The sequence below is a fragment of the Haemaphysalis longicornis genome, unplaced genomic scaffold, assembly GCF_048455015.1.
Source record: "Haemaphysalis longicornis isolate Haplotype H1 unplaced genomic scaffold, Haemaphysalis longicornis Haplotype H1 scaffold_1, whole genome shotgun sequence".
NCBI lineage: Eukaryota > Metazoa > Arthropoda > Arachnida > Ixodida > Ixodidae > Haemaphysalis > Haemaphysalis longicornis.
In genome coordinates, this window is record NW_027526203.1 from 411,825,646 (window position 1) to 411,850,834 (window position 25,189).

The following is a 25,189-nucleotide window of genomic DNA, read 5'->3' on the forward strand; positions in this document are numbered from 1 at the left end:
CGCAGCAACGACGCCTCCTACTGTCGTCCCAGCACGGGGTTCCACTGCAAATTCTATTCGCACAACAGAGCACCCCAGAAAATGCACAGCACGTTTAGTGTGACGTATAGCGATCACTGGTATTGATACGACAATATCGTAAAACTAGTGGCATTGAACACAGGTATCACATTTTTATGCCTTAAAGGGGCACTGACACAAAAATTTTGCATCTTGGTTTTTTTTGTTGCGATAAGTAGCTAGTGACCTACTTATAACCTGTAGAAACCTCATTTACTTCAGCGTGCGACGGTTGTTTAATTAGAGGCATTTTCAATGCGGCCAGTCGCAGTTTCGGTTTCAGCGAGTGCCGCGAAACGATGGATTTTGTGGATTTTGTGTGAACAAAGCTGACCACGTGACCGTCGGAGGGATATCACAGAGCAGAGCCGCCGTAGCACTGTCGAATCCGCATCGACGGCAGTTTCTGCGAATGCCCCCACGTACTGATCTCGTGAGGCACTTAATTAAAAAGTGACCGTGGATGTGACGCAGGCGCTGCGAGTGCAAATGCTACCGCGGCTAAAGAACGACGCGCGACGCTCGAGACGGTGGGTGGCAAGACGCGCGCTGGGAGCAGCCGGCCGGTCTGCCTACAGGTCCGCCTACAGATGTGTTCGGCTCAGCACTGCGGCGGATATTCGAGTGCCGCTCTCGTAAGCGGTGCAGATGACAATTTTTAATGCAACCCGCCATCGCATCATTAACTCCTTTCTCACGTAAGCCACCATGGTCGGGACTTGGGGACAATTTCGTGCAGCGGTAACAAGCTATCACTCGAGCTACCTGCGCCGGCCTGGGCCACTTCGCGGCCGTGGCCGCCGCCTGCACAACGACCGTGCGGCTAGCTCAGTGAGCTTTTCGTGCCTCCGGCGCGTTTTCGCATCCAATGGTAATAAACAGTAATAGAAACAGAGTGCCTGGAATCGCTGTAGAACTTTGGTCGCGGCCAGCTGCCCGATTAGCTGACGAAATCACGGCGCCTCCGCCGCCAACGATCGGGTCGTTCGTTCTCGAGAGCAGAAGCTCCACCCTCCGGCCCTCCGATTGGAGCGGCGAGCCGCGCGAGCCGGCGCAAAACGCCGGTAGTGCGGAAGCGGCAAACACAAACTCGTGACGTGTTTGGATGTTGTTTATTTACAATTGCGCGTGGTCCTCTGCTGGCTGCTCGGTTGCGTTTCGCACACTTCAAAACTGATTTTAAATATGTTCTAGGCTGTATTCGCCGCTGATATTTTGCAAATGATGTATGTGTGTTCCCACCAATCTATCTCCGAAGTTATCTCGCCTTCAAAATTTTGTGTCAGTGCCCCTTTAAGAGATTGACTACTTATAATGTCCACTTGATTTTGAAGCCCTGGCTTCAAGCGGATCTTATATAATCTGTGGATATCAATGACAGCCGCAGGTCATGCTCAATGCGGCTGTATACACTCTTTAAAATCGTCGCAGGTGGGCGTCACCACAACCCCCCAGAACGATTAATCATCTGGACTAAATGTGCAAGTTTGGGAAATGACGAAGCCCAGCATGTGATTAGAGCCAAATATAGTATCTGCGCTGTGACAACAGCGCAAGGGGGTGCATTCATAGAGTTTCTTACTATATACGCTAGTGAGTAATGTGGCGCTAGCGTCTATGCGACTCATATCAAGCCCGTCTGTGCCTTCATGGGCAGTGGCGGTCCCAAGGGGGAAGGGGGGGTGGGGGCGAAGAGGGCGATCGCCCCCCCCCCCCCCCCCCCCCCCCACTCAAAGAGGTCCTCAGCTTCTTATTTATTGCTTCTTTTTTTAAGTATTCCACTTGCGTGAGGCTAAATCCAACTTATGCGAGGTCGCAAATCTGTTGCGACCGCCAGAAATGCGGGCTCGAGCCAGGGGAGCCAAAAACCACTGTGTCGCTAAGTGATTTGTGCGCAAGCGGGTTACACCGCATGCGCGTACTCGCCTGCATGGTTATCACCTCCTCCGCCGAACTGGCGCAAGGAGGGGAGTGGTTCTTTATTCGCCCCCACCCCACACCCCCCCCCCCCAAAAAAAAAAACCAATCTCTGGGACCGCTACTTGTCATGGGCCGCCATTATACCGTGCACGCACCCAAGTTTCATGATTGGCTTGGATTGAAACGTTTTAGTGGCCGTATATTCGAACACAGTGCCACAAAAACGCAAAGAATGGAGTGTTATTGTATAGGTGGAAAATAAAATAGGCTTTTAAAGCTAAGGAAAAATGAAGTAAAGCGTATTTTTGCCGGAACGGTTGTGCCTACTATTCTGCAGGCCAAGCTTGTAATCTTAATATTTCCGGGGGAACTCATTCGAGTCTCTTATTTTAATAATTTTACCTTTGTTTTTCAAATAAGGAGTTGTTTGAAGAACTCGGAACTGTTTTTGAGCATGCCTCTGAAAATTTCGCCTTCGCGGTGAACGGCGCACCGACAGTCAGCTGCAATTTCACAAAACTTGTTTCTGAGCCAGTTGGTTCATACTTGAAGAAAAAGGAAAACATGGCGTTAAGCAGTCGTGGACGAAGACAAGATAGGACGGATACAGGCGCCCGTATATGTCGTATCTTGCCTTCCTCGAAGTGTGTTTGGTTTTTTTTTTTTTTTTTCGTCAGCTGCAACTTCCACGGCGGCATATTACCCGCTCATTCATACGTTCCTTCGACTCCGCCATGACCAACGTTAGGTACGATCACGCACTGTCTGCTTGTTCACCGAACCCGCAGTTGCCACGGCTGACGGCTACCACAGAACAGAAAAGATTTCGGATACCTCGTAGCTCGTAGCCGTGTTAATGCATAGTGAAGAAAGCAAATCCCGAAAACCCCTTAAGAATCCCATCGTCATGCCAAGCCCAAGCCAGAATCTGTGGTCTTCCCATAACCCCCCACGACGACATGGATTCCCAGGTGCAGTTTCCTCTCTACTTACTAAGAAACTCTATGTGTGCATCTACGCTGTTGTCACACCGCAGATACTATATTTTGCTGTAATCGCATGCTGGGCTTCGTCGTTTTCCAAACTTGCACATTTCGTCACGATGATTGGTCGTTCTGGGGTGTTGTGGTAAAGCCCACCTGAGGCGATTTTTAAGAGTGTACGTTCATCACCGGCGACCCCAACGCACCAACGAATTCAAAGGTGTGTCGGCAGAGTGGGATTCCGTACACTGATCCAATCGAAGATGGCGCCTAAACAAGTGTATTTCTTAAAAAGACCCTAAAGTACTTTCGCTGCTACTTTTATAGGTGGCTGCATTGCGTCGTTTCATTATGTGCTCTCTTGGGTCGCTATGTAACCAGTTCGCCAGGTCTTGTAGTTTATATCTGAAGCTTGTAACGGGAGGAAACACCAAGCGCCCTTTGCGTCGCCACAGCCACAAGAATCACCGCAACGACCTTACTCAGCGCTATTTGAGGATAAGTCTTATCCGTTTCCACCACGCAATGTTTTTGAAATTAGTTAATTTCCAGCCTTCGGTCTTGAAAACGTGTTCTCACAGCCAACTTCCGCAAATCGCCGGCGGAGGGGATGGTGCGATGGAAACAGCGCTTTTCGACTCACTTTTCTCGTGAAAAAGTCCTGGTAAATCCGGGCCGAAAATATCAGAACATGGCCTACCCATTCTATATTTTAGCCTAATAAAGCAATTAGCAATGCTTTTAACACTGGTCAGTGTCTCTTTATTGGCCAAGAATTCATCCACAAATGTAGCCATGCAACTTTACGCGTGAGTAGTACCTTAGCTTGGCATGTTGTCAGGTTTGAATTCCACTCGAAATAGGACTTTCCGCGAAATACTTCTTTCTATGGGCGTGCTGAGATTGGCCCTTTTATCCTCGCTGACGCTATAAAAGAAGAAGCAGAAAGCGCTTGTCTTACGTTGCCTACAACACGCAGAACAATACACGACGCGCGAGTTGTGTGTTCGTCGCCTCGTATACCAGGCATCTCAGGTTTTCAAAACCTCCATTCATGCGTGCTCGTATATTTGCTCCTTCGTATTGTCGCGTTTCCGGTTTTCTTTTTACGACATGCCAGCTCAGCACTTACAACTATCATATATACGACCCCATTCATGACTCTAACCCCAGACAGCCCGCATCGACATGTCTGAAAAATATTCACATGTAAACCTCATAAGTTTTTCTCTGAAATGCAATTTACCTTGCGAATATAAAAGGCTTCTCTGGGCAAAACCACTCCGCCCGGTATTTCTTACACTTTCGGCGTAAGGACAGGGACAGAGGATTACGAGTTATTATTATTAGTTTCTCACCCGCTGGCTCTGTGCTGTTCACACCAAAAACACCACAATTACAAGGGGTTCTCACAGGTGAGTACGCAAGGACTGCTCTTTCCAAACCAGGAAACCATCTAAAAATCTCAGCGTATATGACCTCGACCCAATACGAATTTGGTACGCGCAGAGTCCTGAGGAACCAGTACCTGGCACGGTAAACATCACCGGCGAAAAGTGTGAGTGCACCGGCAGTTTTCTGCTCAGTGACGCGCCCAACGACACCTTAAACGGTCTCGCCATTTTCTCTTTGCAATTTTAGAATCGTATTCCCAGGTTGGGACCCAGCGCCCGCCAGGTGCGTATCCAAATAACGCAACTACCACCTCAGGAACAGCGAGATAATTCTCCCATTCCCCAAGCCGGATTAAAGGGACCCTGCGACACTTTTCTCAACTGTTTTTTTAAATCTTAAATGCTTGCAGAACGTAGTCATCCAACACGCCCAGTACTTCGATTAAGATGTCGCAAAGTACCTCAGCCAAAAATTACTGCTCTATGCCCATCAGATAACTTGGAAACTCGCTCAAAAGATTTTTCTCTTTTTGCCGGTCTTGACGTTCTTCGACGGCTCGAATTACGTCACTAAGGCCATGTAGCGGCTGTTGGCCGGTTTTCCTTCAGTTGCAGCAGTAAACGCTTTTCGATAGCAATCTTTAAAAATAAAGCCGCAAAAACAAAGTAGAAATGGAAGGCGTATCTGGTGCTACGAGGAAATCATGCAGGGCCGCTCCATGCTGGCGATAACTGTAGCTTTCGCAATGGTTCCAGAAGCGAAGGAAAGAGTTAAAGCGCTTATCCAAAGTGTTGCAGGGTCTCCTTAAGCGTTTTTAAATGCGGAAACACCTATCAGAATTTCCTGGGAAATTTCTTGGTGCATCTGTGCCTTTTCATCAACAAATATAACCGGTATTTCGGAAATATCTTACAGTTCTATATATGACTTAATTATATGTCTCTTTCCCATGAACTGCTTAGTGGCAAGTCAACTCAAAAGTTAGCTAATTAAAACTGTGATAAGCGAGAGCCATGAAGAATTCTCTAAGTAACGGGCAAGAATTACCGCTTACATCTAGATAGCTTGCAGATTCATCAACAAACTCCATAAGCCATTCTATGCGAGACGGCTTGCTGGAATAGTATCGCCTTTAGTGAGGTTTTTTTGGGGGGTGTTATATTTTTATCCCTGCACAGCTGCCCAAGAACAATGACGACAGCTGGCGACATCGAACCGTTCCTTGAGTTTGTGAAGACTAAAGTTAACGCACCCGACGATCTCGAAACAATGTCTATGCTCCTAGAGTTCACGCGCTCACGCTCGAGCTCTATGCTGATGGGCCACGCCTCAGGTAAGCGGGCAGACCTCTGCCGCCCACTTTTGTTCTCCACCGTCAACGAACGCATGGAAAAGCCCCGAGCGGCACCGTTGGTTCGCTCACACTCCAATCTGTGAAAGCCGACCAATGCAGCATGTAAGAACACGTGCAGATTTAAAAAGACGAAGTTCTTTCGAAACACTGTGCAAATACTCCTATGAATATATGTTATTTACACGATATGAACCAAATCATCACGATCGAGCCATCATGGCTGCACTGACCTCGTTATGAAGATTCCCCTGATGCACGAATTAAGACTCGCCCCGTGGCCGCTTTGAGAATTTCAGCATCGAAGATCTATTTCATAGGTATCGACGTCACTTTAGGCAATAACCTCTCTGATGTCATATTTAAACAGGAAAAAGTTGAATGAGTTGGTTTGCGCTCGTATTCTTAATCCTAAACAAGCGCGAAGAGCCGATGACCAAAACGTTTTGGGCAAATTGCCGCCAGGCCGTTGCCTAAGATGCGCGAAACGCGTGCAATGCAGACCCATCCAGCTATTTCACGCGCCTTAAACAAACTTGGGTGGTCTACTCTGATTCTGGTGATCCCGGGGCGCGTCCTTAATAGCGCATTCTTCCCGAGCTGTCTTCTTTCTCCTTCCCGCTGTTTCTTGACCTTTCATTTGCAAGCGTCGTTCGTGTTTCTCATTGACCTCCTTAATTTTGCGCATACCCACAGAAGGTGCCACGGAAAGAGGTTGGCAACTTCCGTGGCACGGTAGCGGGCTCGCTTTCCGGTACTACGCCAATCCAATCCAGTTTAACCGAAGAACATTGCGCGCTAATCCTCCGGCACGCATTGCCTCCTAATAACCGCTGCGACAACAGCAACGCGCGACGCCTAAACATTGCCTAGAAACGAAAGTTACGTGCACACTAGCGTCGAACTTGCCGTGCCGCCCTGGCGACGGCCGCCAACAGCGTCGCGCCGCAGCCTTCACCCGCAGCGCGGGCGACGCCGCTGGCGGCCGACGGCAGGGCGACACGGCAAGTTCGACGCTAGTGTGTACGTACATGAAGGCTTTTAGGGCGAAGCGCCCGGCCCATTGAATCAGCCATTTCAAATTGCTCACGGACTCCCCAGCGTGTATAGTGCCCATTAGCAACCGCGGTGCCCACAGCAACGCCCGACTCGCAGCCGTCGCGTACAACTTCATGCATGCAGGAAACATCCCTCACCGGTAGACCGGCGGATGGCGTGGTCGCTTTAAGATCAAACGGCCCATGGCTCGAAACCGGCAGGGGAAGCAAGACGTTTAGGCGTAAGCAGTGTAGCGCTGCTGCGATTGGAAGATTGTGCGTCCGTCCGCACCGACGCGTTGCGCGTGCATCAATAAAAGGCCCTAGGGTCTTTACAGTTGAATATGACTGGTGATCATACCTTGAGAAAGATGTCTTCACAGCAATGCATTTGTGCGTAATAGAAAAGCCGTATTTAGAGGGGCTCGGTGTGCAGCAATCAATCCCGCTGTGCCTTAGGCTGGATTTGTCATAATATAGCAGTGAAACTTACTCACAAAGAAAAGACACTGTCGGAGTGAAAAATGGCGTTGAATAGAGGCAAGATAACAGCGAAAAACAAGGAAAGAAAAAGAGGTTCTGGAACAAAGTCTAACCACAGTGATTTAGACACGTAAGAATGCCTAGGAGGACTCTGTGCCAAAGGGACAGATGCGGCCGGAATGCTTTACGACCGCATTTTGAATGCGACCGGAATGCGGCCGGAAGTTACTGTAAGACTCAGTCACGGGAGGTCGAGCCGCGTACCACAAAAGAGCTGGGTGAGTAGCCTATGATCGTTTCACGTTAAACCGTGCCGTCTTGTGCTTCCGCGTTTTTTCGGTCTTCGTCTGCTTACGTTTTGTTCAAAATACTAGTCACTAAAACCGATATATACGATATGATATGCAGATATAATATGTCTACAGGCCATAAAAGACAGAAAACTTGATACACGGAGACTTCCCAGTGGCCAGGCATGACCTCAAGAACGTTCCCAATCACCATTTTGTCTTCGTTTGCCAAACGTTGAGATGGTTCAACTTGTATTTTACCTTAGAATTCTCGTATTCCTCGGGGCAACGTGTAAATAAATGCCTCTCACAGCTTTTCCTTTTCGTGAAAGTTAGGAAACTGGCTCACTTCCATCTTCGGGTATCCTCCCTTCTCTGTCTGAACCGGCAACTGTCTTCACCAAATGGCTGCATTGCCCTATGTAGTCCATAGCAGAAAGAAACACGTTCAACTCCAAGGTTGTCCGCTTAAAGTTTGGGGGAACCGAAAGAAAGGCAACACCGCAGGGTGTGAAAGCGAAAGCAAACAATGAATCAATGATTTATGATTTCCTTTACTTTTCTTTTGAACATTATTCAAGTTAGTCCCGGCGTACTTTCAAATCCAGAAATAGCGTATTGGGGCCAGTGGGATGTGGCGGCTGCGATGGTACGCTTTACCTCGTCGTTCACTAGCGCAGGCTGTCAGCCCCTGATGTCACACAGATATCTTTTGTGGGTACTTCCGACGACGCTGTACTATGCAACCTGCGGCCGCATTTCTATGGGTCTGGCGAGGAAGTGTGCTGCAGGAGCCGCTCTGCTGGCGTCTTGCTTTCTTGGTAACTAGGCTCGCGGCAGAGCCGCCAATGACTATTGCACACACCGGCCTCAGTTTTCAGACACCCAGCTCCGGTCGAATTTACCCGAATGATGTCCTCTACTTGCACGTGCGTGCCCAATCCCTTGCCCTAAAGATTCGCCTCGGCGTAAGTGCAAGACATTAGGAAGGAGACCAGCTATCACTCATTGCAGGTATATTTACGTCATCACGTAAATAGATATACTTTTCGTCTCGTGGGCAACCATCGGAGGTTTTTAAATTTTTTGGCACCCAAAGCGCAAATAATCTTTCGCGCTGATTCAATAGGCTCCGGAGGCCAGGCTGCTGCATTTGGTTAATGTGTCTTATCTGTAGGGACCTCAACCATTTGGGAACAGGGAGCATGCGTGAGTCTCATCCTCCGCACCTGTTAATCATGACCTAGTTTTGAACGATAGAATACCCTTCTGCGCATGTGTGTGACGTTCTCGTAGACTGACGAGTAAACAGCTAAGATCATTGTCATACAAAAAATGCTGCCCAGAAAAAAAAATGTTAGTTGTAAGGGACAGGCAGCGGTTCCAAGCCTAAAGGACATCAATGAAGATGCAGGAATAAGTCAAGAAGAGAGAGAGGGGGGGGGGGGGGGGATCAAATTTTATTTAAAGGAGCCATGAACAGAAAACAAAAGTTTGTTTTATTCGAAAGATTAGGTGTTTCATAGTACCCTAAGCGCTTTCCCGGAAGCAAATGATGCTTTATTCACTGAGAAATAAGGCAATTTAAGCCAAAATTTTAAATCTCCCGCCTAAATTGCAGATTTCGTGACGTGAACAATGGCGTCATACGAGCCGGTCCGTGAAACAGATACTTAGTATGTCGACTCCATATAGCACCCTCACGCGGGAATCAAACAGGAACCGGGCGGCCATTTTAAAAATACTAGTAAAACCTAGTGCACCCGCAGCCCTAGTCATGGAATCGCCTGATCCGGAGAACAAAACTCTCGCCGAGAAGCTCGGGCTTGCATTTAACAACCTCACACCACTTGAACGCTCAATGCTTCTAAGTGCACGAGCGCCAGGAGTTGTGGGATACGCGGATGGACCGGAAAGCGACCATTCCGCGATACCCACAACAGGCGAACGCCAAGTCGTCGGCACTGCTGCCTCGTGAGCCTCGTCAGCCCCGTCGCGACGGACGAATACAGACTGGTACATATGTGCTGTATTTTTATTGCGGTTAATAACAGTTCAATTTCAGTAGCAGTATCGCTTATGCCAGTTGACCGGTGTCGTGTATGGAAAGCCGTTCGCGCGAGCTCTCTGCTTCGACCAGAAAGATACGAGCGTCAATGCGCGGTGTGTACGGCCTTTTTTCCCCCCCAAGGTCAGAGCGCTTTGACGGCGATTTGACGAAGTCGGCGGCGACGTCGGCGACGAGCGCCAGCATGTCCCAGGAGTGAGCTAACGTAAGGGTCCCTACCGTAATCACTTCCTCGGAAATGAAGCGAGCACACTCGTACTTCCTTTAGCTCTCTTTCTCCTCCGTTTGCAAAGTTCACAAAACGTAGCCACTTGCTTCGCCGAGGTTCGTCGTTGGGCAGCACATGAAAGGAGATCTCCTCACCGGCGGGGATGTCGCACTCCCTCGACGATTTGCCCGTACTACATGGGCATTTCAAAACGTAGCAACGAAATTTCATTGTAAAGTACTCGAACAAACTGAAGTTTTCAGTGGTTGTAAACTGGAAACGAGCTCCTAACAATAGCAGCAAGCCAACACCATTCCGAAACTGCGACGACTGTCACTATCTCGTCGCTGCTTGCTGTTCCTTACTCCCCTCGTTTCTATTTTTACCTTTGCTGGTTGGCGATATGACGGCAAACCTCCTGTGAAGGGATTGCGATACCAAGCAAGGTCGCGGCTGGGCGTGCTGGGACGGTTCGTTGGCCCCGAAGAGCCTCGAACCCGAATATTCGTCTGCGCGACGGTGGCGACGGCGAGATGTCGAGTTCGGCTGGCGGTAGTTCCGTACGCATTGGCGTACACGCTTGCGTGTTTATTCGGAACTTCAACCGTTTACTCCACCGTTCTTAGTGCCATAAAAGGAATGTGCAGTATGTTTAACGGGCATATAGCTCACTGTGCAAACTAGTAAGCCCTGCCTAACTTGCGTTTGCTTTTGCCGGCCTCCGCCAATCGCAGAGCATTCTCGTGTGACATCATAGGTTCTGTTGCGGGAAATGAGCTGGTGGGTCGCATGGTCATTCCCTTTTTTCCTAATTATGTAGCTTATTTGAGCGAAGTTTGTGTTAAAAGTGGTGTCAGTATGGTTCTAACGAGGCAATCTTTTTTTTCTCTTCATGGCTCCTTTAAAGCGGCCCATGTCGGGCTGCCGAAAATGGGGTTCTGGTGGGCCGGGAATGCGTTCAGGCAGGTAGCTATTAGGCTTCGACGAAAGAGTAGGTTTGGTAATGAAGGTGGGCTTTCCAGACCATAATTGATATGGGATGGTCCGACGGTCTACAGTTGGGTCGTCGATTTTCTGCAGATTTAATATTCAATATAGTCACAATGAGTTGAATTGCCTGGAGATGTCATTCCAGGTCAGGGTCCAAATTCATAAAACCGGGAGAATGGCTCATGATTCGACGGCGCATTTTCAGAAGCCGCATTTCGTGGCCGGTATTGCCTACTTGGCGGCAAACAAGGCGGTGGCCAATACAGAACCGCTGGCCACTTCGTGGAAGCGCTGGCCACTCACAATGTGTTGGCGACGTCTTTGGCATGTCTCTGGGCGTGATGGTGCATCGAAGAAAGTGGGTATATACACGAAATGTAGAAAACTCGCGAGGCTGACAGCTTGTACAGCAAAAGGTTGTTTCACACTTTCATTTTATTGTAGATTTCTTGGCTTCCTTCTCAATGTAAGCTTTCTTAAACGGCGAAAAAGGTTCTTTTGTTGACCAAGACGGGACTTAGAGATTCTTCCCTAAGCTTTCCATGCTCGCCTCACCTAGCCCTTTTTAATGTTTTATACTTGAAGGAACGCTCGAAATTCTGGAAATCAACATGCACGAAAAGGACAACGCAAAGACCAACAACACGCAGTTGTACAAGGCCGTCTACGGCGCCTATCCCTCCTGCGTGCTTCGCCGAGGTAACCTCTTCAAGGTTGGGGTTCGTTTCAGCCAATTCTTCGAAATGGAGAGCGTGCCTCTTCAAGCGATCTTCACAGTAGGTGAGTAATCCTGCACCGCCTGATACCTCCCTTCCTTCGCAGTGCCTCAGGCGATTAGCTGCAGGTCAGAAATGGCTCCTCGATCAAAGAAGAAATATGTTATTGTTCAAAGTGGAAACGGTTGAGCGTAGGTGTTCTGAGGTTTTACCGAAGCTAGTATTTTTCGGCAATTGAGGTAATCAAAGCGCTGGTAAAGGTTAAACCTTCTTATTACTGTATTGACTTGAATAGCGGAAATAAAGATGGTTTAACGAAGTCAGGAGTAGTATTAATATTAAGGGATTCTAATCTGTGATGAAAATTCTTGAGACGCTGTGTTTTTGGGTGTCCCCGAAAGCCGCTTCCCGTAAATCGTTTATGGTTTGGCCCTGTTTGCGAAACCCAGTGAGACATATGAGGCTAAGCAAAAAAGGAAGTTGACAAAGAACCGAGCAAACAACACCACGAGCACTCGGGGCTTGGTTTCCTCGCTCTCGGTCCTCGTCCGTTGTCCAGCGCTGTATGCCACGTGCTCTTGTGCTGAGTCGCGATACGCCCCAATCCCGCTCCGCTGTGACGAGAGAAATTATACGGCGGATCAGCATGGCTGTGTGATCAGTACACGGAGTGAAAGAAATGTAAACCTTAGACCGTTCCCAACAAGAGTTTTGGAATAGTATCAGCAGTATCAGTGTAGAATTGCAGGAGCAGGAGGTCAATGAAGCAGACACTGGAATAAGAAAAGGAAATCAAAGGAGAACGTACATATAGCATGGTTGGGAGAACTGCAATGAATCACGTTTACTGTGAGACTACTGTGATATCCTGAGGAAGTACGCGGGTAACATTCACTGAATTGTCTGTCAACACTGCCTGTACCGACCAGTTTGGGGTGAGTATCGTGAAGCGAGAACGAACAGGCCCTGTGAACTTGTCTTATGGCGATCTCACTGTTTAGTGTCTGAACGGCTAATTGTATTTCTGCCAAAGCGACTATTTTTATATCTGACTATCAGGGTAAAAGAAGAGAGGGGGTTGGGGGTGAACGGAAAGCCGTGTGATTAAGGGAATTCAGAACCGTCGGAAAAGGCACCCCTAGTAGGCAGACTGTTAGCACAAGACGTAAACCGTCCAACTTGTTATGCAGGTTAAAAGCAGATGTCACCAGTTTCATTTAGCGCGTGAGAGAACCGAATGGAACAAGTCGGGTGTCGCGTTCAAAATGAACGTTAAGAAATGTCAAAGGTGGATGACCAGCAGAGCTTCTTAGAACACGACGTAGAGGTGGCGGAGAATTTCGGTGAATGGTATGAGTAAATTTTATTTCCTTGAGCGTTGGCGTTGGTAATCTCAGAGAAAGACACACTAAGGTACTCAAAGTGCATATCCAAGTGGTGAGATGTGTAAGCTTGATGCCTGAGTTATCTCTTTTTAACTTGAAAATGGTGCCCATTAATAACTAATCTACACAAGATGCATATGCAAGAGGTGAGACGCATAAGCTTGAGGTACAAATCATGTTTCTAATGGAGTGCGACCTGGTGGTGACTGCACACACACCAGGACGTAAGTTTTCCGATGCCTTTCGCTACAGAACGCCTCGCAGCTCAAAGGAATCTGAAGCCTACATTTTCGTTCCCGGACAAGAAAAATGCATGGAACCCTGGCCCTATGACCTCCGCTTAAAATGAAGCACTTGTAGAATAGAAAAAGTCAGCTACGACTACACCGTTGTTGCGTCGCACGGCGCGAAATAAGTGCATTATATGTTTTTTTATTCTTTTTTCCAACTTATTCGAAGATATCAAAAATGTTTATTCTTCTCGCTTTCCAGCAATCTTTGTGTAGGACAAATAATTTCTTTGTTTCTTCGAAGCCCGTTTGTATTTCGGGCGCGTGAACTGGGAATAAACGACGAGCGCGGAACAAGCCCATTGCTTCCACGACAGGGAAAAGACCCTCGGAGAGAGACGGCACGCTGGTGACACTCGCCGTACCCAACACCGTCGACAGGGAGGGCAGGGTGCACGAGACGACCGACCACTGGACGGTGTCTGTGAGCTTCCACAGCAACGACATGATGGTACTGAAGTTCCGCTCGCCGTCTCGGGCGCCGGTGGGCAAGTGGTCCCTGTCCTTGAAGCTGGGCGACGGCGAAGTCAGACCTGCGAAGACGCCCATCTACATCATCTGCAATCCCTGGCTGCCAGGTACCCCGAACCCAAGGATTTGCTACCACGCTTCCGAGCCAGCCAATATGCGTCGCTAACTACTCCGTAACCACATCGGGCAGAAAAGAACGCAACCAAGTCCGCCAGATAGATATTGAAGGTTATGTTATCCCCGTGCTTGATGGCATTCGGCATTCATGCAATCACAAAATATATTTGTGATTTCGGGAATCAGGCGGGCCAAGCTTGAGGCGACCCATTCGGCGGCTGACAAAATCGGAGGGGAAGAAGTGAAGTGTCATTATTCTTGCCTCTTTTTTTTACCCCCTAGTTTCTGTCATTAGACAAGAAATGATGAGGTCAGGCTGTATCTAGAGCTAATTTTCGGTTATAGCAGTGGTAGCAGTAGCAAGACATTAAAAATTAAGCATGTAAAGGCTGCCTGCCCATAATAAGGGAAGTTCGATCCTCGTCATATTGCTCAGAGATGATGAGGAGTTCAGACAGCGTGCTCTCAGGCGGCTCATTTCCGTTAGATGCCTAGCTAACTGACCGCTCACTGGTGGAGGCCTTGCGCTACTGAGCCCAGAGACGCGGGTTCGATTCCAGACCGCGGCGGCTGCTTTTCTGCAGTAGGCGAAAAACAAAAATGCCTGTATTTTGAAATTTAGGCGTACGTAAAGAACCCCATACGGTGGTTTTCAAGCGCAAGAAAGTTTCTCCCTTTCCCCTTCCCCGTCTCACTTTCTCTATTTCACTCTCTCTCTCTACCTCTCTTAATCACAACGTGTTTAACAGCCCCGGTGTAAAATTCGCGCCCGAGAACCCAGTTGTAACTTGGACTTTTAAGCGCCGGAGCTACACCTGAGCTTTGAGGCATGCCATGGTGGAGTGCTGCCACACCTGGGTATTCTTAACGTGCGCCGAAATCGTGTACGCGTTGACGCCTTTTGATTTTCTCCTCCTTATAATTGGTACTTGAATCTAGTATCTTGCGAAAGCTGCGCTATAGCTCGGAGCGCGCGCTCACGTTCGGAAAGCCCTCGAGAGACAAGAAGACATCGATAGATCAACATGCCTATCCGTATGACTACTCGAATTAGACTCAACGCTCAGTCTATACACCCGTGATGACTGATTTATATGCTGACGGCTCCCCGGCGCCGATATCCAGTTCAACAACTGTAACAAAAGATGACGTAGCGTACCGTCAAGTCGTGAGAGCACGCGATTAAGCTACGTTTCTGAAAGAACAAGACCTGCGCGCTCAACAATCATGTGATTTCTCCTTCCCATGGGCGCTGCAATAAGACAGTGGTGTCTTTCGTGGTCGGGAAAAAATCTAGCAATATACTAGGAACGGGAGGGTGCAAATAAGTGAGAGAAAAGAACTAGAAAGATTTGGAGGCCTCGAAGGTCTCGTCACCTGTGTGTGCGTCAGGAACAGAAGAGAGGCTGCCACGTGAAGGGCATGGTAAGCCGTTCGAGTGACAAACTAATGTGTCACCTACATGGCCTTGAGTATTAACTGAACTCTTCATTGCGCGACTTACGAATTTTTCTTGCCAGTTTTTAGCAAGTTTAATACATGTAATAACGGTGAGTTCTCCCTTTAAAATCTAAATGTGGAAGTTTCGCGAGCCATAGATAAATAGACCTGCATAAAAGAACTGCGTGTAAAAATAAGGTGCGGCATGAATGCCGATGAATCAGCGATGTAGATAAACTGATTAATGAGTTAGTGTTCTTTGGCTACTACGCTAGCAAAATTTGTATTTAACGCGAAACGTTCAACGCCTTGCATGTACACAAAAGGTGTAATTGGAGAAACTGAGGCATTTAACTGTAGTAATAATAGCGTAAATGAAGATGAGTGGTAGCTTTACGATCGATAGGCAGCAACGAAACACAAACAATGATCATACAGACAGCCGTTCTTGTAACTGATTGATTGATTGATTGATTGATTGATTGATTGATTGATTGATTGATTTATTGATTGATTTATTGATTGATTGATTGATTGATTGATTGATTGATTGATTGATTGATTGATTGATTGATTGATTGATTGATTGATTGATTGATTGATTGATTGATTGATTGATTGATTGATTGATTGATTGATTGATTGATTGATTTTTTATGGCATCCCCTTTGTACAGGAGTGATGACGGCTTGCCGTTAAGGCTTGCCATGAAAGCTTACTTTTCCACAATACTGGTACAAGTGCCGAAAAGCCTGCTTTAGGGCTACTGTGTAAAAAATATGTATAACTGAATAATAATAATAATAATAATAATAATAATAATAATAATAATAATAATAATAATAATAATAATAATAATAATAATAATAATAATAATAATAATAATAATAATAATAATAATAATAATAATAATAATAATAATATATAATTGCTGGCGGTAAAGCACCAGTGCGGCCGCCCGCACGGAAGTCATGGCCGCATTGAATGCCACTCGTCTCTTCAGTTTTGAAGAAGTCGAAGACAAAGCCTTCTGCTACATTCGCTCCTTAGAGCAGAAAGTGAGGGCTGTCGCTTTCGAGGACAAAAGGCAGCCCGCACTCACAGACTTTTTCGAGCATCAAACTTTTTACATGCCCTACTGCTTCCATGGTACAGCTGTTCTTAACTTTCGTAAGTTCGAACTCTCATTAATTCAAACGTACATACATGGCTTCCCCTTGCGGTTATAATTAATCGGCTTTTACAGTAAAATGATTAATCAAACGCTCGTGATACGTACGTGCTACTGTAAAGTCCTCTCGAGAGATATCGTGCAAGGTGACCGACGGCATGCTCATATGCCTATCGCCGCTCCTTCGTATATGAAATGCTCCAGTCAGTTTTCTTATCAAATGGTGAATATGCATTGACAGAGGACGGCGTGTACATGGAAGACGATGCAAGAAGGGAATTCTACACCATGAAGGAAACCGGTGCCTATTATTACGGATCTCACAATAACTACGGCCAACGGAAGTGGGACTACGGCCAGGTACGCAGTTGAACAATAATTATCTAAGTGTATAGCAAGCATTTCTTGGTGCACCCAAACATGTTTCTTTTTCTTTCTTTTTTTTCTAAAGCTGATTTTAGATCACAAAGATCATACCATTGCAAAGAGAACCCTCATGGTGTCAGTCGGAGCCAGATCGCAGGAGTTTAAAATAACTCTTCAAAACAAATTCGTCCTTCTGAACGAGCAGGACGAAGTCAGTGTAGCTAGGGTAAATGACAACCTAACACCGGAACTCGCAGAATCAGCAGCAGCTGTGGGAGAAGCAACATGTAGAGAACAAACTGGAAAACTAACTAAGAAAAAGAAGGAACTAATTGCCAAACGTAAGAACATGAAAGTGTCAAGTACGGCGGATCAGATTGAATTAGCCGAGCTTTTAAAACTGATTAACAGAAGTAAAACAAACGACATTCACGCATATAACATGGGAGGGATTGAGAAAGCGCTGCAAATAGGGGGAAGATTGAAAGCAACTAAAAGAAAGCTAGTCATGCGCAAAGACAGGATGCACGCACTCAGAAACGAGCAGGGTAACATTACGCACAACTTGGACGAGATAATAAAAGTAGCAGAACGATTCTACACCAGGCTGTATGCCAGCGACGTTAGACCAGGAGAAACTACTGAGAGTACAAGCTAAACTTGCGATGTCCCATTAGTAACTAAAAAGGAAGTTCGAAAGGCTCTCAATGGCATGAAAATAAGAAAAGCTGCAGATGACGACGGCATAATCGTGGATCTTATGAAGGAAGGAGGAGATATTGTACTGGAAAATCTTGCTGTATTATTTTCGAAATGCTTAAAGATTCAAAAAGTGCCCATAGGCTCGAAAAACGCCAACATTATTCTGATTCATAAAAAGTGAGATTACAAGAATCTCAATAATTACAGATTCATCAGCCTACTCTCAGTTGTTTACAAGCTGTTTACCAGTTATAGTTAGCCGCGTAGGTGACAGCTGGGACTCCCAACAAGCCAGAGATCAGGCTGGGTTTAGGAAAGGTACTCAACCATGTATGACATCCATGTCGTCAATCAAGTGATAGAAAAATCCGCAGAATACAATGAACCTCTTTACATGGCATTTAAGACTGCGAGAAAGCGTTTGATTCCGTACTCACCACAGCCGTGCTAGAAGCACTAAAAGACCAGAGAATAGAAGAAACATACATAAGACTTCTAGAAGGCATATACAAGGAGCGCGCAAGCAGGGTAACCCTCCACAAGCAAAGCGATAAATTCCCGATCCGAAAGGGAGTAAGTCAGGGAGATACCATCTCACCAAAACTATTCACAACATGTCTGGAGGGGACATTTAGAAACCTTCACTGCGAAAACATAGCATTAAGGATAAACGGGGAATACTTGAGCCATTTGAGGTTTGCGGACGACATAGCCTTGCTGAGTGAGACTGCAGAACACCCGCAAACAGAACTACAATCAGAAAGCACGGCCGTGGGGCTAAAAATAAACATGAATATATCTAAAGTAATGAGGAATAAGCACACCAAAAACGTCCCCTTTAGCTTAGGAAACGAAACGCTAGAAGAAGTAAAAGAACATAACTACCTCGGACATGTGGTTAGTGCTAACCCCAACCACGAGAGAGAAACCGGCGCAGAATAGGTATGGGTTGGGGAGCATTCGGCAAGCACTCCCAAATAATGAAAAGCAAGCTACCTCTGTCACGTAAAAAAAAAATCTACAACTAGTGCATACTGTGTGTGATGACATACGGGGCTGATACTTGGTACCTTACTAAACAGCTAGAAAGCAAACTTAAATCGGCTCAACGGATGAAGTAACGAAAGATGATAGGAGTAACACTTAGGGACAAGAAACAAGCTACCTGGATCAGAGAACAAACTAGGGTAGAAGATATCATAGTTCAAATAAAGAAAAAGAAATGGAGTTGGGCTGCTGATGTGGTGAGACGAACTGACAACTGGTGGACAATTAGGGTAACAGAGTGGATACCGAGAGATGGGTCTAGGAGGAGGGGATGAATGTATGTATATATTGTTCTTAGGAAAAGGAAGATCCACCAACAGGCGTAAATTGTCTCGTCTAGGGGGTGGACACCGGAATGCCTGCTGGTGTAGGGGGGGAGGGGGGGGATATAGAGAAAAGAATACCATTCACCCAATGGAGGGATGAAATAAAGGAATTCGGGGGTAAACTGTGGACTCGAGCAGCGCAGGACAGGAGCGGTTGGAGGTCAGTGGGCGAGGCATTCGTCCTGCAGTGGACCTGAGTGTGCTAAAGGTGATGATGATGATGATGATGATGGTGGTGGTGGTGGTTATGATGATGAAATCGTGGGTCCAGTTGAGTCAAACAAAGCACGTAACCGAGAATGGCAGTGTTCGTTTTACTGAAAATACTCATTGGGGTGCCTTTACGAAAACAAATAAAAGCAATCACATAGTTTTAAAAATGGTACATGAAAGGGGCGAGAGAGCTGCACGAAAAAAATAACTACTAGAGCACCTAAGCTTTCTCTTTCGATATGAGAATGCGTGAGCACCACTTCTCGTTGAGTTATATCGCTGAAATATGTCGCACAGTTATGTCACTGATTTAAGTGTGGCTGAGTTTTGTGTTGCTGAGATGTGTTGCGAGAAACTGGCCATATTTAGACATTTCAATCATCATCCTGTCTTGTACACCCATTTTTTGGCGTCTTGTTTTTCCTCTCCATTCTCTTCTCTTTTTTGTCCGGGCAAACAACCTACCTACTGAAATTTGTTCTAACGTACACTTGTATGCTGACATTTGTACTTATTTTTTTTAAGAACCAACCTCAAATATTGGAATTCCCGCTCTCCAAGCAGACCTTGAGGGACTCTGCAACACTTCTGAAAAACACTTCCATTCTTTCCTTCGTGTCTGGAAGCACTGCAAAAGCGATAGTTCCTCCAGCACGGAGCGGCACTGCGTGATTTGCTCGTCGCAGCACATCCGCCTTCCGATTCTGCTTCGCTCTTGCGGCTTTCTTTAAGTGACTATCGATCGCGTTTATTGCCGCAACTGAAGAAAAGCCGGCCAATGCCTGCTACACCGCTGTAAAGACGTAATTCAAGTGCTTGAAGAACGCCAAGACCGGGAAAGAGAGAAAATTTTCTTGAGCAAGTTTCTAAGTTTTCTGTTGGCAATAGAACAGTAATTTTTTGGCTGAGGTGCTTTGCGACCTCCTATTCTAAGTACTGGGTGTGTTTGTTGACTGCGTTCTGAAAGCATTTAGTGTTCAGAAAATAAGTTTTTAAAAATTTTGCAGGGTTCTTTTAGTACAATATCTGTTTTTGTGTAAGAATTCGCCAATGCAACCTGGCACTAACAAGTGTATATTCATGCAAGTATCAAGAAAGTTCGCCCCTCTCCCTTACTTTCTTAGTAACGTCGCACTGGACAGTGTTAACAGCTACGAATACCGTTAACAGCTATGAATAAGCGTTTTTTCGACGTGCGATGTGTGTGTGGGGGGGCGGGGGGGGGTAGGGGGGGGGGGGTCGACCGAAATACGAGTCGATCTACAATCGTGTAAATACGGTACCCCGCTTCCGGGAACCGAACTTGCGACTTCGTACGTGTCATCACTTCTTCACCACGACGCGTGCGCGGTAGTGCATCGCTAAAGTTTTTAGACGTGTTTTTTTTTTTTTTCGAACGCTCGCAAACTTTTAAAACAGCTTTGTTCCTGGCACTGTATTTCAGGCTACTCCTCGGGGAGTGGTGACATGCAGGTTTCTCGCTATTAAAACTCACTAATTGTGTTCTCAGCCACTTAAAGCACACTTCAAATCCCCTAATACTCTAAGGTGATCAGTGTCTAGCGTAGTGCGTAGTCCAGAAACACCCTAGTGTCTCATTCGGTGTTCCTCTCGTGGCTTCTCATACAGTTCGAGAAGGTGACTCTAGCGGCGACCGAGTTCCTGCTGAAGGCGGTGGATGCGGACGGCGCGCAGCGGTCCGACAACGTGGAACTGGTGCGCGCCCTGTGTGCTGCGGTGAGTCCCTCCTCCTACGGAGCTGCTCGGTGGGCGAGCGCAGCGTTCGCGTCACGCGCACCGACTCTACGCAGATCAACGTCCAAGACGACCAGGGCCTGCTGACCGGCCGCTGGGCGAACAACTACCGAGGCGGAACCAACCCGAGCGCCTGGAACTCCACCATGCCCATCCTGAACAAGTACATGGAGTCCGGGGGAAACAGCGTCAAGTACGGCCAATGCTTCGTGTTCGCTTCGGCATTGGTCACAGGTAAGGATCGCCCAGCCGCGCACTGAGCGCATTAGTCGCACGACTACGATGTGTCCTGATCGCTTCGCCGAACGGAACATCGGGATCAGTGGCGTAGCCCGAAATACATACCGAAAAAATAAAACAAAAATAAAGAAGAGAGACTGCGCCGTACACCCAAACAATATATTAGTCATTTTTTTCCTGAATGCACAATTATTTTGTGCCGTACGACACCGAAACAGCCCCCCCCCCCCCCCCCCACCTCTCCTCTACTGGTTACGCCCCTGATCGTGATAACACAAGTGGGCTGACTGTGCGCAAATTAACGTTAAAGATCTTGACTCCCATTTTGCGCAGAATGACGGATGATAACTATAGTCAAATGTGACATTATGCTAAAGTGACTCATTCGCTCGTTAGCTAGCACTCGGGCCGAACAAGACAGCACAGTATTCAATAACATACATCAAAGAATAGTTTGGAGACTCGGTGAAAAGCATTAGAGCTCTGCTGGTTTCGACGCTGCCTACCACCGGCGTGCGCAGTAGAGATGGGGGTCCACTGACTCCCCATAAAAAAAAAAAACGAGTTCAGCGGGGTCTGAGGAATGGACACAAGGCTACTGACCATGTCTCTTTTTCGAACGTGGACAAGACGCGACGAGTGAGCGGACAAAGCAGTTGGCCTGTTCTCCCTTCTTTTCCTGCCCGTATGGTGTTTTTACGCTCTAAAATAATAAACCCGTCTGACTCTTCCTCATATAACGACTGCCGGTAATTCTTTTTTTATCGCGAAAGCTCAGGCGATTTTCTACGTGTGGAAGAAAGCTGAAGTGATGAAAACATCCGGAAAGTTACGCAAACCACGCCCATCGCATGCCGAAGTTTCTATTTTGGATTCATTTTGTTTAACTTTTTTTTCGCTCCTTATTATGTACTCCCCTTCGCTTTCTGTGGGTCCAACCCCCCCCCCCCCCCCCCCCTTCCCCCGTAAACGCAATGTTGCGTACGCCACTGCCACATACCACATATTCTTTGTTCTCCCCTGGTGTGTTACAGTGGCGACCTAAACAACGTGACCTTTCACACTCCAACTCAGTGCTGAACGATAATTTCGGACTCATTTCAGACGTGACGTGAACACCTCATTTGTGGCGTGACCGCGCTTCAGCTGCATCCTAGAAGAAATCGGTGGGGAGGATGGGGCGAGGAAAACTGTAACACTTTTTAACTCACTTTTATCGTTAAAAACGCGGATATAATCGTCCTAAAAAACTCTCACATTGCCTACCCCCTCTAGACTGCAACCGTTATGATAATTAGGCAATGTTTACTAGTCATTTCCCTACCCATTTAAAGTATTCATTGTCTATGCTAAAAGTTTTATTTTTGCTTTTCTTTGCTTTTTTTATTTGTGCGCCATTAGAAGGCCTATATTCTGTCCCTGGGTGCGTTAATGAAATCTGGATTATTATAGATTACTTCCATCACTAACCCCGAATTATTGCCTTGCTACTATCAACGCAGTTCTGCGAGCCCTGGGCATCCCAAGTCGCAGCGTAAGCAACTTCCCGTCGGCCCACGTTGCCGGCGACGACATGTCCCTCGATTTCTACTTCGACGAAAATAACAAACCCATCGAGGGACACGACATGGAATGGTAAACATTCTTACTACTTCCTTCTCACGCTTCGAAGTCTCCTGCAGCAAGTTCACCTGGACACTAGCTTAGCATTTCAACAGAAAGGAGGAGAGGGAGTCATTAGAAAAAACTGTGGTTGATTCCTCTGTCACAGGAATCGGTAAAACACGAAAGTGAAATGTGCAGCGAAATCTGCAGCTGAGCATGATTTGCGGGTCGGCGGCTGTCTTGTGGGTATGCTTGGCGAGCGACGTCCTGCTTCCGGGTCGCTTCGGCAAAGGTGTACTGGTGTCATTTCCATGACGGATATGACTTCAGTAAAATCTTGGGGTATCGCGGCATTAAACACTTTCGTGTTAAAATATAAAACCCGAAAACGAACAACCCTAAGTATAACGTACTCTTTAGTACTAAAGGTTGCTTCCCCACAATAAGACCCTGTGTGCAGGGGTGCACCCTATACAGGCCGCTGGCTTCGTTGTACTGGCGTCACTTCCGTGACGGATATGACGTCAGCGAAATCTTGGTGTATCCGGGAATAAAACAATTTCGTGTTAAAAGCATAATTTTACGGTTCTGATGTATTTTAAAGACAAGTTATTGTTTAGGTCATATTTGCGTTTCACTGCAGTCTTCTTTTCGTCGCAACAAGAGCACCGCGTGCGTTAGTGAATACCGCTGACACGCAACAAATACAATGCACATCCCTGAACAGGGTCATCGTACGCATGCAAGGCCCACGTTCTTTTTTCCAGGAACTTCCACGTTTGGACGGAGGCATGGATGACCCGTCCGGACCTGCCAGCTGGATACGGGGGCTGGCAAGCTGTGGACAGCACACCGCAAATCGTCAGCGAAGGTGAGAATCACATACTTGCACCATCGGTACGGCATCTACTATAGTAGATCATGTGGTTAGGGCTCTTCGTGTAATACAAATAAATATGATAAGATCTTAGGCATGCTAGCAGCAAAAAAACCTGTTTTTTTTTTCTAGGCTCATCACCAATATCACTAAATTTTCACGCATTTTACCAAACATCTTTATTTTGTTTCCAGTCTTCTTTCAAACAGAGACATCGGCATGGGAACGAATGTTTACTTTCTGTGCGCAACTGAAAGATGATATTACCCAGCTGAAACGGAACGGTTGGTGCATGATGCGAACATAATAACGGAAATCATCCGCGCTGAACGGCGGTTATTTCACAGTGTTCACTGCTGGCTCAGCATACCCACATCTATTAGAAGTTGTACCTATGGATCCGCTCTTGTTGTGTCTCAGATCTTCCCCGTAATAAAATAATTTCTGCCCATTTATTTCAGTTTTGGGGCATAATTTTTTATAGAAAGCAAAGTACAAACGAGGCAGCAAATTTTTAAAACGCAGGATGCGTGAGTAAAGTAAAATACCCAGAAACTTGTGTAACGCAAATGTCTGAGTCTTCTCAGAAATCCTCCCACGGATGCCACGATGATGAGGTCGCCCATCTTGCGCGCCGCAGCCTCTGAATATGTGTATCATGGGGATTCGCACGTGGCGGCTCACATTGTTGAACACGCGAAATGCGCCAAGTTTTAACATGTGCAACAGCAGAAACTGAGCCTGCTACAGTTATGTGCAAGGCCAGCGCCAGTCTGAACCCAAGAACAGGCAAGGAGCCCCGTTAACAACTGCTAGTGCGCTACCCCTCTTATCCTGCTCCCGGCTTTTAATGCTCGAAGGTTTGTGCGGCTCCTCATAAAACGTTTCTGATATGCGTGCCAGAGTGTCCGCCTCGCTAGAAGGGTGGGATCATGACGTCTATTCTTGTACCTTTTTCACTTTTAACCTCCGTACAGGGATGAAGCTCCACCGTATAACCTCCCACCAAACATCCGTCCCAAGAACTTGCGTAATGCTTCCAGCATTGTGTAGCCATATTTCTCGGACGAATGTAAAGGGTTGCGTTTGCGTGTTTCGCTGGCACTTCAGACTGTGTTTCTGCTCCAGAGTTCATTTTTATACAGTCCTCCATCGAATTTTCGATAGACAAGAATCTTCCCCACAGTAATATTTCTTCTCATAATCCTCCCGCTGTTCTGTTTTCGTGCATGTGCGCGTCCCTCTTGCTATCCACCCGCCTTTGCATGAAATTCCTCCTTTGGTCTAACTGACGTTTCCCCACTTAATAACGTTCCTCCACTTTTAGTACGCAGCAATCCTTCCCTGCCCTGCATCATCCGCAGATACCGTCCCACGCATTGAATTTCACCATGCGGTTTATCTCAATGCTTCCAGCATTTCGGAACCATATTGCTACCGACGCTGCCATGTAGCGCTTATGTTTTAAGCTGGATTTTTTAGGAACTAAAGCACGTTGTTCGCGCCTTTCGAGACCAGCGCATCAACGCACTCACTTGAATACCCCGCGTTTGTTGTTGCGATTGTCTCCACACGGGAAACAGTGACCTACGGGGACAGAAATGTAGATGACAAATGTGGGGCCGTTGTTGTGACACAAAGGTCGAATAATTTCTGTTTCATTGTTATTGTTCTTTTCCTTTT

At 46.9% G+C, this 25,189-nt stretch overlaps 1 protein-coding gene across 1 annotated transcript; it reads left to right on the plus strand.

Moving 5' to 3' along the window:
- Positions 1 to 5,627: 5,627 nt before the first annotated feature.
- LOC144161490 (hemocyte protein-glutamine gamma-glutamyltransferase-like) lies at positions 5,628 to 24,960 on the plus strand. Its single transcript, XM_077692160.1, has 9 exons — positions 5,628 to 5,691; positions 11,371 to 11,484; positions 13,494 to 13,754; positions 16,617 to 16,735; positions 20,659 to 20,766; positions 20,841 to 21,018; positions 22,527 to 22,659; positions 23,397 to 23,500; positions 24,923 to 24,960. The coding sequence occupies exons 1-9, from the start codon at positions 5,628 to 5,630 to the stop codon at positions 24,958 to 24,960; spliced, it is 1,119 nt and encodes a 372-aa protein (XP_077548286.1).
- Positions 24,961 to 25,189: the final 229 nt, after the last annotated feature.